Source organism: Diceros bicornis, chromosome 38 (genome assembly GCF_020826845.1).
Source record: "Diceros bicornis minor isolate mBicDic1 chromosome 38, mDicBic1.mat.cur, whole genome shotgun sequence".
In the NCBI taxonomy this organism is placed as follows: domain Eukaryota; kingdom Metazoa; phylum Chordata; class Mammalia; order Perissodactyla; family Rhinocerotidae; genus Diceros; species Diceros bicornis.
The window spans coordinates 15,169,271-15,187,243 of NC_080777.1; the positions used below are offsets into that span (position 1 = coordinate 15,169,271).

General features: G+C 34.7%; 1 protein-coding gene across 1 annotated transcript in view; it reads right to left on the reverse strand.

Annotated features, from left to right (window-relative positions):
• The window catches only part of SPATA17 (spermatogenesis associated 17), a 202,334-nt gene that overhangs the window by 143,317 nt on the left and 41,044 nt on the right, over positions 1-17,973 (reverse strand). The window contains exon 6 of the mRNA XM_058533896.1: positions 16,124-16,227. Within this exon, the coding sequence (XP_058389879.1) occupies positions 16,124-16,227 (104 nt within the window). The remainder of the gene's footprint in view (positions 1-16,123; positions 16,228-17,973) is intronic.

Below are 17,973 nucleotides of genomic sequence, written 5' to 3' on the forward strand. Positions count from 1 at the left end.
ACAACAAACAAACACATAGAGAAAGAGAGTGGATTGGTGGCTACCAGAGGGGAAGCAGGGAGGGAGGAGGGGGAAAGGGTTGTTAGGCATATGTTGTGATGATAGACTGTAATTAGTATTTAGGGGGGTGAACATGAGAACATGATGTAATCCATGCAGAAATAGAAGTATAATGACGTACACCTAAAATTTATACAATGTTATAAACCAATGTTACCGCAATAAACAAAAAATTTAAAAAAATAAATAAAATAAAAAAAAATAAAACATGTTGTTAAATGATTAGAACAAAATTTTAAACAACAGGTATGCTATGTGCCCTTTTGTGTGAAAAATAAAAAAAATTTTGGCATGTTAAAAAAAAAAAAAAAAAGCAAATGAATCCTACCAGTCAACAAAAGCTGCTTAAATATGTACATGTCCAAATTTGCATTTCAATTTCTCATGTTCACGTATAAACAAACAGCTGAAGATCACCAGTTGTGTGAGGAAAGATTCCAACATAAAAGGGAAGATAAAAATAATCAACTGAAAACAAAAATCACCCTGGAGGAAATGAATAACACAGAGACTGAATAAAACTCAACCTCTGAAGTTGAATTATTATCTATGCTGATTATTTTTCATTTGCCACACCCCTAATCCATTGTGCACACTTCAGTGCCCTGCACTGTGACCAAGAAGGCTAAGCCCTACAAATTATATCACTTTGGCTGGTTTCCCGCTGGGTTTAGTCTAACAGTAGACTAGAGTTCCGAAGGAAGAAGTTGGGGTATTTCTGCCTCATTTCTCTCTCTCCTTTGGTGTCACACACCTTTGGCAATAGCTGCATTCCTCTACAAGTATAGGTTATGGCCAGGGGTGGGAGTTGTAAACTTTTCCCTAGCTCTTACTGTAACCATTAATGCTATTTCTTCTTCTCAACTCTTCTACTCAGCTAATAGCAACATCCCACTGCTGCTGGTCTCTGGAGGCCAAAACATCCCCTGCTGAGCTCTAAATGCTGCCGATATCTCTGCAAGCATCCTTTCATTTAACTCTTTTTATTTGAGGAATAAATCCTGAGGTAGATTCTGCTTCCTGCCAAGACCCGATCTGTTCCAGTATTTTTAGAGAAATATGAGATACTTTATTAATAAAACAAGAACAGAATGCTATGAAAATAGAAATGATCAAAATAGTAGAAATATTTCATGAAAGTTAAAAACTATGGCTAAAATAAAAATTTCAGTAGAAGTGTAGGAAGGAAGTCTCTCACAAAAATAGAATGGAAGGACAAAGGCCCAGTGTGATGGAGGGGGCAGGGAAGTTTAAGAGACTTAGTACATTATTTTCAGATGTCCAACATCCAACCAATAAGAAACACATGAAGAAAGACTGGAAGAAAACAGAAGTGAGGAAATTATCACAGAAATAATATAAGAAAATATTGCAGAACTAAAGGGTCCATTGATTGCTCAGAACAATAGCTGCAAAATACTTACACAAGTCATAATTCTGAGAAATTTCAAAAGCTTCGGGGGAAAAAAATTTCAAAACATCCTGTAATGACCATAAAAATGTACCACTGGATCCATCAACATGTTCATACCAAAGTCACACCTCCCTCAGGTCACTTTCAGCCAGTGACTGAGAATGGAGGGGTACTATGGCAGGATCATTCTGGTGAGACAACAGACTCCTCCAAAGGGTAACTTTGGCTTGAGGATAACCCATCAGCCTTTCTTGAAAACGTACTGCAGTACCAGTCTCTTCCTAATCTTCCTTCCTTCTCTCTTTCTTTTTGTAGGTGTCAAACTTGTATTGTGGACTGAAGGTTTTCCCCACTTTCTCCTGCTTCTTCCCCCCAATAAACTTCTTGTAGCTCTAACTCCATCTTAGCATCTGCTTCTTGTCAGACTTGAACTAACACACATTCAAAAAGGGGAGAAAAAATAGATCACTTTCGAAGAAAGGAGAAACAGAATAGTGAGTAGTTAGTGATTTCAAATGTTGGAAAACAATAGAGCAATGCCTTCAAAATTCTAAGGAAAAATGATTTTCAACCTAGAATGTTGTACCCAGCCAAACTACTAATCAAGTTTGAGGATAGAATAAGACATATTTAAAACAAGCAAAGACTCCAAAAACTGCCTTCCATGCACATCATTAAAGTTGTTGCTCTAGAAAAACAAGGAAATAAATCATGAAAAGGTAACAGAGATCCACAAAATAGTGAGTCCAGCTCAGGAGAAAGAAACTTAAGAGATGTCTTCTCAAGAAGAAATCTGTATCATATCTAAAGAAAATGCAGTCTCTTTGGACCAAGACAATGGAGAGGCCAAAGAGGGCAGGCTCCAGAGAAAAAGGGGACTTATTGGATTTCCTGATAAGATAGAATAACTGGAAAATAATTAATAGCAGATGTAATTTGCATATAGGGCAAGAGGAAAAAATAAAGAAGATATAAATTAGAGAAAAATGAAATAAAGTGTATATACTCATCCTACATTAATTACCTTTGTAAGTAACCCTACTTCCATAATCATAATAATGTAAACACTGAATAGATTTATTTAAAAACGGAAGAAGAGGTGGGAAGCACAAGAAAGTTAAATCCTCATCTACCATATTACATGAAAGTAATTTAAACAATCTGAAGGTGTAAAATCAGACAATAAGAGATAAGCATATAGCTTAGAAACATTGGGTATAAGAAGAAATAGCTAAAAGAAAAAGTGGTTAAGACTAGGGATCTGGTAAGGATGTGGCAAGGCAATTCTTTTATCTATTATAAAACATTTGGGAATAGGTAATATATTTAACATTATGCATGTATGATATTGATATATATTCTTTTTTACTTTAAAAAGTTAAAAGAATTCTAAATTAAAAAGAAAAACATAAGTTTGTGTTTTCAGTTGTTGTATCTTTCCATTCTTTGCTTTTCCTTTAAGTTCTCTAAAAGACAATTTTTAGCCATGGTTTAATGTCACAAAATACTGATGATTCATGTTGCACTCTGCAATTAAGGTTTCTATAAGTTCTTTTAAAATATATGTTAATTCATGAAATTTTATATCTGTTTGTTTACTTTGAATTAAAAATAGCCTCACACAAAAATGAATGTTAATTCTATAACATCATAGGCAAGTATATGTTTACAAATATTAGCTCTCCTTTTTTCTCCCTTGTCCTTGATAATAACAGTTGCTATTTGTTGAGTGTCAGTTATATGCCTAGGGTTTCATGTACTGCAAGCCTCACAAAAGTTCTGCAAAGTAAATATTGCTGCTCCAATGTACAGATGAAGAAACCTAATTCCTGTAAGATTAAGTAACTAGTTCAAGGTCACGCTAGAGAGTATGGCAGAACCATGACTCTAATCCACATCTATTTGACTCCAAGGTCAAAGTTCCTAACCATTCATGTCTTAAATCTGTTAGCTCAAAGCTTTCATGATGTACCGAAGAGAAATGAAAGCGTATATCCACACAAAAACTTGTACATGAATGTTCATAGCAATATTATTCATAATAGTCAAAAAGTGGAAACAACTAAAATGTCCATTAACTGATAAATGGATAAATAATATGTGGTTTATCCATAGAGTGGAATATTAATTGGCAAGGAAAAGGAGTACAGTACTGATATATGCTACAACACGGATGAACCTTGAAAACATCAGGCTAAGTGAAAGAAACCAGTCACAAAAGACCACATATTGTATGATTCAATTTATATGAAATGACCAGAGTAGGCAAATCTATAGAGACGGAAAGTAGATTAGTGACAAGGGCTGAACAGGGATGGAAGAACGGGGGGCGGGGCGGGTGGTTGATGGGTGACTGCTAAAGGTTATAGGATTCCTTTTTAGGATAATGAAAATGTTTTAAATTGACTGTGGTGATGGTTGCACAACTTTGTGAATATACTAACCACCATAAAATAGTACACTTTAAATGGATGAACTCCATAGTATGTGAATTATATCTCAACAAAGCTGTTACTGTAAAATTAAAACAAATAAATATATCCCTTAAAAAACTCTGATGATACATGAAAAGGTAGGTAAGGAATAATATTCATAAAATCTTTCTGTCCAACCATGCTATACAAAACATACTGAAAAACTAATTTGCTTTGATGAATGACAAATTTATATTCAAAACAAAGCTATTGTTATGAGATATTAACAACCAACAATTACACTGAAGCATTAAACTTGGGTGAATATATTACTTTTAGCTTGAATTTCTGTAAAAAAAAAAAGTCAGTTTTCTGCACTCCAAGCTAATAATGTTTTATTAATGCTACCAATCTGTAACTCTGTAGCTAATTTTTAATTTCATTATATAATTTTCTTACTTATAACCTGGGGCAGTTTTTGCATATCAGGCTAGATATTACAAAGGAACACATCTACCAAGTGCAAACTCAGCTTTAAATTAATCATTTCCATTTATCTTTGTGATAGGTCCACTATTGGTTAAAAAAAAAATTCTTATATATGTATACATGATTTTTTTACTATTAACTATAGAATAGATAAACTATTTGTATTAATAAAAGAGCAGATAAACTAAAGTTAAGCCCACTGTTGTCTGATATCCTACACAATTTAAAAGCAAAACATACTACAAGATAAAATATATTTTACCAATTTTTTTTCTGTAAATTATTTTACCCTGCCCAAAGACAGATGAATGTACTATATCCTTCATAGCCTCTTTAAGATCCAGACACTATATATTTTAATATTTGCTGGCATAAGTAATCGGGATACATCATAACAGCTTTGACACAATATTAAAGTTTGAAATATAATCTTGAAAAGACATCATATAAAAATATTGCCCTAAGTAATTGCAAAGTAACTTTTGTCCAAGGTAAAATGCTGAAAATCAGCAAGCTTACTGAAAAAATAGTATGTACAAGTCACTGAGTGTGGAAAGTATACTCTAAGATGGCCTCCAATGATCCCCACTCTAGTATTCATCCCTTTGTGTTATTCCCTCCCTGTGAGTGTGGGATGTACCTACTCTCCTGCTTTAAATGAAAAGAATACAGCAAAAGTGATGAGATGATGTCACTTCTGATATTAGGTTACCAAAAGAATGTGGCTTCCGTCTTGGATGTTTTCTTGTGTTCTCTCATTTACTTGCTCTGAGGGTGGATAATTTCCGTGTTGTGAGCTGCCCTATAGAGAAGCCTCCAGGGCAAGAAATGGAGGGCTATCAGCAGCTGACAGACAGAGAGAAATCGGGACCCATGTGAATGAGCTTAGAAATGGATCTTGCCCCAACCGAGCCTTCACGTGAGACTGCAGCTCTGGCTGAGAGCTTGACTGTCACCTCATGAGAGATCTTAGCCTAGGCACAGAGCAAAGCCCCTCCCAGATGGCTGACTGACAAAATGATGAGATAATAAGTGTATTATTTTAAGCTGCTTTGGGTGTAGTTTGTGATGTAGGAAAAGGTCACTAGTGTCCTGATTCCAATGATTTTCAATGAAAAAAAGAATAAAGAAATGTGAAGAAATAATCCAAACAAATATGTTGCATATTTTTCTACAAGAAAGAAAAAAACATTTTATCTCAGCAAAATTAATAACCCTAATTGATGCTTTTACAACTTATTAGACTATTTAAATATAACTATTATGGAAAATGGAATTGAAAATGCAAGTCCAAACGCAGATGAAATTACACCACTGCTTTTCTTAAAGGGGAAATCCACTCCAATGCTCTTAGAACAGCATTCAAACTCTTTAATATGCCCTAAAATGCCCTGGTATCATATGGTTCCTGCTACACTCTCTGGATTTATTTCTAGCTGATCCTTCCATCATCTTCCATGCACCAACCTCAGTGAAATTTCATGTGTTAATGTCCTAATTTCTGCACAACCTTCAGGGCTCAGCTTTACTGACTCTGAGAAATGTTCCCAACCCCTAGGCTCCCACTCCTAACCTGACCCATAACAGTCACTTTTGCCTTAAATGTTCCTCTTCTGTGCTTCCTCTATGACCCTGTACCATGCTTTCATTGCATTTATAAAACTGCTTATATAACAGAAAGGAAAATAAATTGTGATTTATATTAGCAAGTTAACTATATATTTCTAATTTTGAGACAGTGGAGTAAAATTATCTCCACTCCTTTATCTCTTAAAGTTTCATAAAATAAGAAAGTCAATAAGAAAAGCAAACTCTATCATTAATAAAATTATGAAAAACTTAAGAGTAATATATATGAAGAAGGGCTACCAAGAGTAGTGAAAATTCAACCAGGATTAGAGATGACATGGAGACAAGTACCTAAAGATGCAGATTTCAGAGAGAGACTGCAAGGTGCAAAATTCCTGAAAGTAGATGGTATATACCCCGAGGAGAAAAAAAAGCAATGCCCTCCCTGCTCAGAACAAGACTGTAGAGCAAAGCTTAACTGTGGCAGATGCTCTGAACTACACCATGGAGGGGCAAAGGGCATAGCAGTAAATGAAGAAATGCTGAGGCATGCCATCATTGCCACTGATGGCTAAGAAAGAAGAAAGCGTAAAAGTGATAAGCAGTCCTATAACTGCCAATCAGTCAACCTAAAATAAAAAGAGCTTAACCAGTTCACATACATAGAGACATACACACATGATCATGCAGGGCTCTACTCTGACCCAAGGAGATCTCCTCCCAAAGCACTGCCTTGGTTCTTCCCCAATACTGTCTTTTTATGATACTCATTCCATAATAAAGTAACAACAACAATAACAAAGGAAAGAAAAATAGTCTATTAATAAATACAAGAACAAAGAGGGGGTAAACAATTAGGAAATTAATCATCAATGGAGAATATATACCCGAAAAACGTGATACATTTAAGAAAAATATTATCATCACATATCACCATGAATTAAAGGAAAACAACACAACAATCAATTACCATTCAAAAGTAGTAGAGTAGAGATGCTGCAAGGACTTATGACAATAGAAAGAAATAAAAATAAATGGGTAGATTTTCACTTGGTGGATGAAACTACACAGACTATTTGTGACTTTCCCTTCCCAATTCCAAATATATGGGACACAGGTAAGAAAATAATTTTTTGGATATTTAGCGAAACTCAAAACCAAGAACTGATATGATAGAAGTGCAATCTCAACATTGGTAAATTTAGAAATAAAACTGAACCAGACTCAATGTTATCAGGAACAAATTGAAGCTGCTCTGTCTGGCCCCTGCCACTGCCCACAGGAAGGGGAGGTTAACTGAACCAGCCTCAATATTATCAGGAACAAATTGAAGCGGTTCTGTCTGGCCCCTGCCACTGCCCACAGGAAGGAGAGGCTAACTAATAGCCTAGTGCAGGTGTGAGGCAATACTGTGCTACATGTGCAAACTGGGGGTCCTAAAGGGAACAAGATTCCAGCCAGGCAGTTGCTAGCTGCTTGTGAAGCCAGATACCTGAGGGTTACTGTAGATATTAAACCAATTTGCTGTTTTTCCCGTGTAACTTGAGGGGTGACTCAGGGGTCTCAAGAATTTGTGAACTTATTTTCCAGAGGACATGTGAGCATGCTTTACAGGAGAAAGAGAATGACTTTGGGGAGGTTGCAATCACCGGATGGCCGGCCCTTAGCAGCTGTTGAAGCGCAGAAGACAGATTGTCCATTGGCTTATCAGTAGTGACCCCTTTGTCTCCCTGAAGCCCCTCCTGCCAAGCTCTATAAAATCCCCTTGCTTTCTGTTCCTGGGGAGGTGGATTTGGATGAACCCAGGCTCCCACCTACTCATTTTGGCCAATTTGAATAAATGTTTTTCCATCTCCAAACACCAATGTCTCAGTGTTTGGCTTGCTGGGCGCTGGGCACACGAACTTGAGATTAAGGGGTTCGGTATCACTTGAACTAGGTTAATAAAAAGATTTCCATTGAGAAATCAGAGACCCAGACCATATGATACAAATGGCCTAAAATCCCACTGCTCACATGGGCTGGGATATCCAGGTCTAAAGATTTGTAACCGTTATAGTAAAAATCCTTGAAATAGTGAAACCCATGGGGATTGGCAAAGGAAACTGCTTTGTAAGAACACTTCTGTAATTCTGGACAATTGGGACTCCAACAGATTGGGCTTTTTGAGCTCACAATCTAAATTTACAAACTGTAGAAGGAAAGCAACTATCATGAGAGAGTTAGAAGTCATCCAGAGAAAGAGAGAGAGAGAATTTTGAAAAAACTACAAATAAGAACATCTGAAAGAGACTTTAAATCTAGTATGTTTAAAATGTTTAAAGACAAACTAGAAAATAGAAACTGTAAGACAAGGACATATGAAAAAAGGAGAGGGAATGGAGTTTATAAAAGAGCTCAAGAAAAATTCTAAATGTATAAATGTTGAAATTAAAAACTCAATGAATTAATTCAACAGCAGACAATAACTAACTAAAGAGAGAAAGAAATTCATGAATTGGAAAATAGATCTAAAGAAATTACTCATAGCACAAATATAAATAAAAATATAAAAAATAAGACAAGGAGAAGAGAATGTACTCCTATGCAGCTAATAGGAGTCTTTGAAAAAACAATATAGGAATTAGAGACAAACCAATACTAGTAATGGCTGAGAATTTTCTTAAACTGAAATAAAACATGAGTCATAAAGTTAAGGCAGAACATTGGATATAAAGTACTACACATTTTTTAAAATCTTAGATACATTGTTGTAAAAAGATATTGGAGAAGTAAAGAAAAAAATTTAAAGGTACTGGATAGCTTGTTTTTAAAATATAACTTGACCTACAGCACACTTTGCCCATTAGACAATTTAGGACAGAAGGCAATGAAATAATATCTTGAAAGCCCTGAAAGAAAATACTTATCATTCAAGAATTTTATAACTAGTTATACTGTCATTCAACAGAGTGTATACTATAAAGCTAATTTCAGATATATAAAACTGAGAGAGTTTCTACTCACATACTCTAGCTGAAGGAATAACAAAGTATGACCTTCAGTAAGTAGAAAATTGAACCCAGAAGGAAGTAGTGAGATTTAAAAAGTAATAGTGTAATGAAATTAGAAAAATTTGTTGGCAAATCTAAATAAGTGCTGACTCTTAAAAATTCTAAAAATGCCACTCTGAAGCAGATTTTAAAACAAAGTAAAAATTAAAGTACTTGACTTTCATAAAAATGAAGATACAAAGTGGGCTGGGGGGAGATCAGACAATGTATTCTAAGTTTTTTTTATTATCTGAAAAAATGAGAAAGGTGCATATATTATTCAGCATGTTAAAACTTGAGAGTTACCAATAAAAGGAAATAATTGGAATACATAACCTTCCAAATGAGTGGAAGTGAAAAAAAGGAATAAAGAAAACTAGACCTATTAACAAAAAGGAAAAAGAGCAAGCAAAAGCAGGGTAAATATTTTTAATTAGGATAAAAAAATTTTAGCCCAGATATGTAAGTAATCATAGGAAATGTAAAGAAATAAAAATAATCCATTAGAGTCAAGGACTATCAGATTGAAATATCCAGCCAGATGCTGCTTACAAGAGACAAGTTAAAGTGATTAGCATTAATTGTAGCAAAGGAAAAACAATGAAAAATAAACATCAGTAGTGAGCCATATAATATAAATTTTATGTTAAGTTCAAGGAATGAATATAATACAGCAGTTAAACAAGAAGGGTATGTAGCAATATGAAGATTTTTAAAACAAAGTTAAGTACAAAAAGGTTTAATTTTAGAACATTTATATACAGTAAGATAGCATTTATGTAAAATTTTAAGCACACAAAATATTATGACATGGTATATTTGGATACAGAGTAGTAAATATATAAAAATATTAATTGAACACAAATATACCAAACTTTGGATAACGATTGCCTCTAAGTATTTGTAATATTAATTTCTAGACTTTCCCATATTATTTATAATTTCCAAAAAGAAAAGAATAGGATGAGTTGATAGAACTAAGGTAATAATTGAAAAATATATATGTAACCCTAGTAAAGAGACCGTAAAGACACCTTAGAAAAGATACTAGACTGTAAAGATAAAGACTGTTTGGGGTAACTAGAAAAAATGACCATATCCCCTCTAAAAGCAGAAAAAAAATATGACTAGGCTCAGACTTACCCATGGCAACATTAAATACTAAAAAACATTGGAACAAGGCTTACAAAATTATCAGGGAATTATCATTCAAGAATAATTTTTTTTTCTTTTTTTTCTGTGAGGAAGATTAGCCCTAAGCTAACATCCGTTGCAAATTCTCCTCTTTTGTTCTGAGGAAGACTGGCCCTGGCTAACATCCATACCCATCTTCCTCTACTTTATATGGGAAGCCGCCACAGCATGGCTTGGCAAGCGGTGCATCAGTGCATGCCTGGGATCTGAACCTACGATCCCCAGGCCACCGCAGCGGAGCACGTGCACTTAACCACTACGCCACCTGGCTGGCCCAGAATAAATGTTTTCAAGTACAAGAATTTGAGAAATATTAATTCCTGTGTTCTCTTGTTAAAAAATTTATTGAAGGGAGAAACTTGAGCCAAATCAGATATGAATGAAGAAAGGACAGCAAAAGGAATTCTTCTGAGCAATGAATCCACTTAAATATATGATTAAGGCTAAAACAACTGGAAATTATGATTACAGTCATGTGTTGCACAGATGTTTCAGTAAACAATGGACCACATATATGATGGTGGTCCCATAAAATTAGTACCATATAGCCTAGGTGTGTAGTGGGATATACCATCTAGGTTTGTGTAAGGATGCTCTGTGATGTTCACATGACAAAATCACCTAACCACACATTTCTCAGAATGTATCCCCACCATTAAGCAATGTATGACTGTATAGAAATGAGTAGGGCAATAGAAGGAGTTGCAAAGAGGTGCCAAGTGGGATAAGTACATTGATGATCTCTTATTTTACAGCAAGTAGAAAAGGCTTTATTAAGAGGATGAAAAGACAAGTTATAGATTGGGAGAAAATATTTTGGAGTCACATAGCCAACAAAAGACTAGTATTTAGAATATAGAAAGAATTCTCAGAACTCAACAGTAAAAAATATAAAAAATCCATTAAGAACATGGGCAAAACACATGAACAAGCATTTCTCAAAAGAGGGTATATTTAGTAAATTAGGAATACAAGGAACTTTTTCAATCTGAGAAAATATCTACTAAAAATATTCAGGAATTATTGCCCTTTTTGATAAAATATTAGAAGTATGCTCTTTAAAATCAAGACCACCATGGACCTATCACTACTTCAAAAATATTCAGGAATTATTGCCCTTTTTGATAAAATATTAGAAGTATGCTCTTTAAAATCAAGACCACCAGGGACCTATCACTATTTCTAGTCAATATTGTATAGGAGGTCCTAATCGATGTAATAAGATGGAAAAAGGAATAAATGTATAAGGTTGGAATGAAACAAATAAAATTATAATTATTTCAAAAGGTATGATAATCTATATAGAAACCCCCCAAATCAACAGACTAATTATTAAAATCAATGAGATTTTTACAAGGTGGCTGGATATAATATTAATATACAAAAACCAATTATATTTCTATACACCAGTTACAGTTAGAAAATGAAATTTCAAAAAGATATAATTTAGAAAGAAAGAAACAAACAAAAAAGTTCCTAGGTATCAATTTAATAGATGATAAAAAAAAGTTTTAAAACTTTACTCAAAGACATTAAAGACCTTCAATAAAGTCTGAAAAAAGGAGAGAGATGTTTATTCACAAACTCAATACAATGCAGATATCCTTTCTCCTACAGATTGATCTATAAATTCATGGAAATTCCAATCAAATGCCTTACAGATGATGTTGAAGAACTTGATAAGCTGATACTATAATATTTATATGAGAGAACAAAGACCCAAGCATAATCCAGATACATATGAAGATATTTACTGTAGCTCTATCATTGTGATAGCAAAAGATAAGAAATAATTTAATTATTCATCACTAGAGGACTGGCTGAATAAATTATGGTTTATCCATATAAAGAATGCTAGGCAGTCATTAAAAAAATAGAAGGAAGCTCCTAACGGCCAGCCCCATGGCCAAGTGGCTAAAGTTCTATGCACTCCACTTCAGTGGCCAGGGTTCACAGGTTTGGATCCCAGGTGCGGACCCACTCCATTCATCAGCCATGCTGTGGAGGCGTCCCACATGCAAAGTAGAGGAAGACTGGCATAGATGTTAGCTCAAGGAGAATGTTCCTCACCAAAAAAAAAAAAAAAAAAAAAAAAAAAAATAGAATGAAGCTCCTTAAGCACTCATATGGAACAATATTCAAGCTATTATTCATAAGTATGAAAATCAAGTTAGAAAACAGTGTGTATGCTATAATTGTGTTTTCTAAAAATAAGGGACATATACATATGTGCTCATTTGTAAACATAACATTTCTAGAACTATACATATTAAATTGGCCAGAATATTTACTGCAGATGAAGGAACCTAGAGGACTACATGATAGGGGTGGAAGGAAAGTGATTTTTGTGTGTATCGGGCATTAAGTGTATGTGTATGTGCTTAAACATAAAATAGTTGCTTCTACATTCTAAAGGATTGGTATCATTCATTGCCAGAACAAAGTATTCTTTTATTTAGGAAAACACTTTAAGGACCTTTTTAGTTAAAAAAAAAAAAAAAAAAAATAAGGATGAATTACTTTACTTAAGAACATAATAGAGAACTTTATTCAGAACAGCTTGAGAGTATTGGGGTGCTGGGGACAAAGTGAGGCCCTAAAACTAGGAGAAGAATTTAAGAGAAAAAAAGAGGGAAGAGCGGCCGGCCCAGTGGCGCAAGTGGTTAGGTGCACGTGCTCCGCTTTGGCAGCCTGGGGTTCGCAGGTTCGGATCCCAGGCGTGCACAGATGCACCGCTTGTCAAGCCATGCTGTGGCAGCATCCCATATAAAGTAGAGGAAGATGGGCACGGATGTGGGCCCAGGGCCAATCTTCCTCACCAAAAAACAGGAGGATTGGGATCGGATATTAGCTCAGGGCTGATCTTCCTCACAAAAAAAAAAAAAAAGCTGGAAGAATAACAGCAACAGAAGGAGTGAGAGAAAAAGAAAGCAAGAAAGAGGTATTGTGGGGCTCATGGAGCAAACAAAACTGTAAAAACTTTCCCCACGGTAGAGAACGTATTGAATTGTTAGTAGTTGCCTATATTATATTATGCTTTAAGCTGCCACCACCATCTTCCCCCACTCCCCATGACCTCAAACCTTCAGTGAAGCGCTGTAGCTCACAACAGCCTTCTACTGGTGGTACCGGAGATACAGCGGAGTTGACCAGCATCAGAAATGGCGAGGAGGAGGCAGTGAAACAAGCAGAAGGCTAAGGCAGAAAGTGAGTGAAAAACAGGGTGGAATTGAGAATTTAACAGAAACATGCCATCAGAAAAAGAAATAATCTAGAGAGACAAACTACGTAAGAACTAGAAGATATCAGAAGGAGAAGTGCACTGAATTTCAGTTGGAAGGATTAAGCTGTATTCATTTAGAATTTTAGAGGATAGAGTAACCTCAGAAAGTCAGAGATTTTTAGGACATCTGTGTTACACTTGCCTGTAATACTTCTAAGAATTTGGCATACTTTCTGGCACATAAAAAGCATATTATAATTGTTATCTGCTTTTGCTGTTGTTACTTTTATGATTTCTCCCCACTAATCCATAAACTTCATGAAGGCTAGTCTGAGTCTCATGTTCATCATTGTATCCTCAACATCAAGGCCATAGTAGCTGTTAAATAAATATTTACTGAATTCAATAAAATCACCAATTATTAAGGCAGAAAAAAATAATATATTCAAAATTACAGCTGCCTGACAGAGTGAAAAATGTAACGGAGTTTCACTCTATCTGTCCTTCATTCTTCCATTCAGTGAGCATTATTACCTGGGGCCTACTCTATGTCAGTAACTATGCTAGGCACTAAGATTTCTAAGATAATTAAAACAGACCATCCTCCCTCTGCCTTCAGTGATCTCACAATATAGAGTCAAAGGCAAACTGTAAGCAATTATAACACCACAGGGCAGATGGTGTAAGGATGCTTTGCATGAGAGTGTTTGGGCCCTCAGATGTGGATGCCCTAACTCCATCAATGTTGGTCAGAAGACAACATTTAAGCAGCAATATGAAGGATCATGAGGGGTTTATATGGCAGATGAGGGGTTGAGAGAATGGCATGTGCAGAGGCTGGAGATCTAAGCAAACATGATGCCTTTTAAAATTGACAAGACATTCAATATGGGTGGGTCCAGGGAGATGAGACTGGATGACTTACACAACATGTTAAAGAACAGTGAGACTTTAAAGGATTTGAACCAAAGAAAAATAATTTGAGAGCTATCTCTCTCAATACTGTTTTGAAAAACGGCAAAACCAGAGGCAAAGAGAACTGTTAAAACACTCTCTCTCAAGAGTCCAGGCAAGAGATGATAGAAGCCTGTCTACAAAGCGTGGGTGATTTGCTGGAGGGCTGAGCAATTGAAGTGGTAAATAGAGGGAGAGGTAGGATATCCAGTTTGAAAAGTGAGTAGATCAGACCGGGTGGTGTAGTGGTTAAGTTCACGCGTTCCGCTTTGGCAGCAGGGGTTTACAGGTTCAGAACCCAGGCGCGGATCTATATCACCGAACAGCCATGCTGCGGCGGCGAGCCACATACAAAATAGAAGAAGAAGGGCAGAGATGTTAGCTCAGCGCCACTTTTCCTCAAGCAAAAAGAGGAAGATTGGCAACAGGTGTTAGCTCAGGGCCAACCTTGCTGACCAAAAAAAAAAAAAGTAGATCAGTTCAATTTCCAAAGAAGGTGAAACTCAGGAGCAGAAAGGCATTGTGAGTTAAACACATATAAAGCTAAAAAAATGTTACATAAACGAACAAATCATAATTTATATATAAAAGGAAACATAAAAACCAGACACATAAAGCAAAGTAGGAGACATTGGAACAGTTAAGATGATAAAGGCAAACATTTGGTTGCTCAATTAAAATGCAAAAGCTTAGCTTGGATGGAAAAACAAAATCCATTTATTTTCCCTTAGAGAACATCTAAAAATAATAATATATATATACAGTGAAAATCTCAATAAATTCCCTAAAGTAATACTTGCAGTGAACATATTTTGTGACTATAACACGATAAACTCAGAAATAAATTTGTTTAATGTTTAGTGCAGAAAAAGCCCAAGCGCTGGAGATTGAAAAACAAATTCCAAAGAGGGAATAAAAAATGCAAATGGAAGATGAAAATACTATATATCAAAATATATGGAATGTGGACAATACTACACATAGAAACAAGCAATAGTCTAAATACTTTAATTACCAGAAAGCAATAACCAGAGTAATAAACATAGAAGGCAAGAACTAAAAGAAATTCCATTTTAAGTAACAGTAAGAAAATAATGAAATGTTTAAAACAGCAATAACTTGGAATACCTACAGTTCCAACAATAAGGAATTAATTTTTTCAAAAAGCTATTATGAACAACGATATTAGTATATTTACTGCATGAAAATATTCACAATATTTTATTAAGAGAAAAACACAGGTTAACAATAGTATACTGTATTTCCATTTTTATAGAGTATATATTTTTAAGCATAGAAATAAAATAAAAAAACTAACATTTATTAAGCGCATATGATACACCAGGCATTATTTCAGCATTTTACATATCTTGATTCACTTAGGCTCATAATAAATCTATGTAGTAATTCTATTATTTTCCCCACTTTATGGATGAGCAGATTTAGGAAAAAGGAAGTTAAGGAATTTACCCAAGGTCACACAGCTATTAAGTGGCAGAGGTCTGGAAGAATACACATCAAAATGTTGATAGTATTTATTTCTGAGTGATGGGATTATAGATAACTTTATTTTGTTTCAAATTATCTATATTTTTGGTTTTTCTACAATGGATATGTATTACTTGTGAAATAGAGGGTTTTTAAAAGATGGAAGCAAGATATTTAATAAGTATCACTGAGTTTTAGAAAATATTCCTAAGTACGCTAATGATCAACATATTTTGAATACCCTTTCTAAGATTTTCACTAGCAGACTAGTGACTATACCACTCACCTAATTGCATCATTGGCCTCTGAAACAGCTCTCAGGTACTCCTTCAAATAATAATAATTAAAGCAGTATTTCCGAACCTTATAGCCTCGCCATCGCCTCTGAATCTATTGAAGTAAATAAAAAGATAAAATGTGCCAGTGAACATTTTTTTAGTGGAAACATTAATAGTTCTTCAAAACCAAGGTAATGATGGATGATAACTCATATCAAAGTCTTAGGCTTTTCCACTAATATAACAGTACATGTGGTTGCAAATGTAGATTTTACTCATAGGCATATTATAAAATATTATAAAGAAAAAACATATGTATAGGTTAGTATAATTTATTTTAAAACACTTATAATTATTTCACAAATACTAAATATGAAGTTAACTATTGAAAGGTTAAAAATTTGCTTTACCAATTTCTACCATTTCCATTTCCTGACCTAATGGATCTTTTATTTTTCATAACCAACTGGCCTGAAGATTGTATTTGGTCACATTGAAATCAATTTTTTAATGGGCTTTTTAAATTCAATGGTATCAAAGTCTTTAAACAAAATGTTGTCTTGTATCTTCATCATGACATTTTAATACTTCTTTAACAATAATAACTAACATTTATTGAGTTCTTACACGCAAGGCACTATTCTAAGGGTTTTGCTTGTATTTATGCACTTAATCTTTAAAACAGTCCTATGAGATAAATACTCATATTTTATTTACAGATGAGAAAACTACTAAAAAGAGAAGTTATGTACTTTTCCCACAATTATACAGCTATTAGTGATGGATCCAGGAATCAAATTAGGACCTCAGAAAGCCCATTCTCTAAACCACTGCAATAGAGAACTGGGAACAAACTGAACTGTGCTTTTCAATGAATGAACGTTTCTGTTGAAAGTATTTGCTTTTTTTTTTTCAGTTGAGAGGAGTGTTAGGGGTCTAAGAGAACATACTTAAGTGGGCTACTAGAAGCCTTAGAATGCCCCAATAATCATGAGAATCAGTCAATCTCCTTAAGCTCTATCTTTGCTAATACAATCCCTATTAGAAAAACTCAAAACAAAAATCATAATGTATAGATCTTCATTTTGTAGAAAAAAAATCTCAACTTCTTTAAAGCAGTAGAGAAAGAAGAAATAGCAAAAATTGAAAAAAAGGTTAACTTTGCATAAAGATTTAACTTTATTCCCTAAAATTTTCCAGCAGTTCACATATATTTATGAATTATTCACATATTACATATGATTCTTTTTCCCAATATGATGTCCTTCCAATGCTTTGCACAGTTAGCTAGGCTAGGAACACACATCTCTAAATACTGTTTTTTTTAATAAGAAAGAATAATTACTATAGAGATTATACCTAAATCCATTGGGTTTCATCACAAAAGCTTATCATTTTTTAACCAAATATGTTGAGTTTAAAATTTTTATAAGTTGAATGCTGGATCTATAAGAATAAATAGGAAAAATGTTTTACTTGAATTCTGATCCTTTATTTTTCTGTTTTAAAACATGGCCATTTAAAAGGTATTTTACAGGGGCCGGCCCAGTGGCGCAAGTGGTTAAGTGCGCGCGCTCCGCTGCGGCGGCCCGGGGTTCGCTGGTTCAGATCCCGGGCGCGCACCGACGCACTGCTTGGTAAGCCATGCTGTGGCGGCGTCCCATATAAAGTGGAGGAAGATAGGCACCGATGTTAGCCCAGGGCCGTCTTCCTCAGCAAAAAAAAAAGAGGAGGATTGGCGGATGTTAGCTCAGGGCTGATCTCCTCACAAATAAAATAAAAGGTATTTTACAATCTGAGATATTAAATGTGAAGATTCTGAAAAAGTGTTTTTGTTAACCACCCAGTATGAGAATGA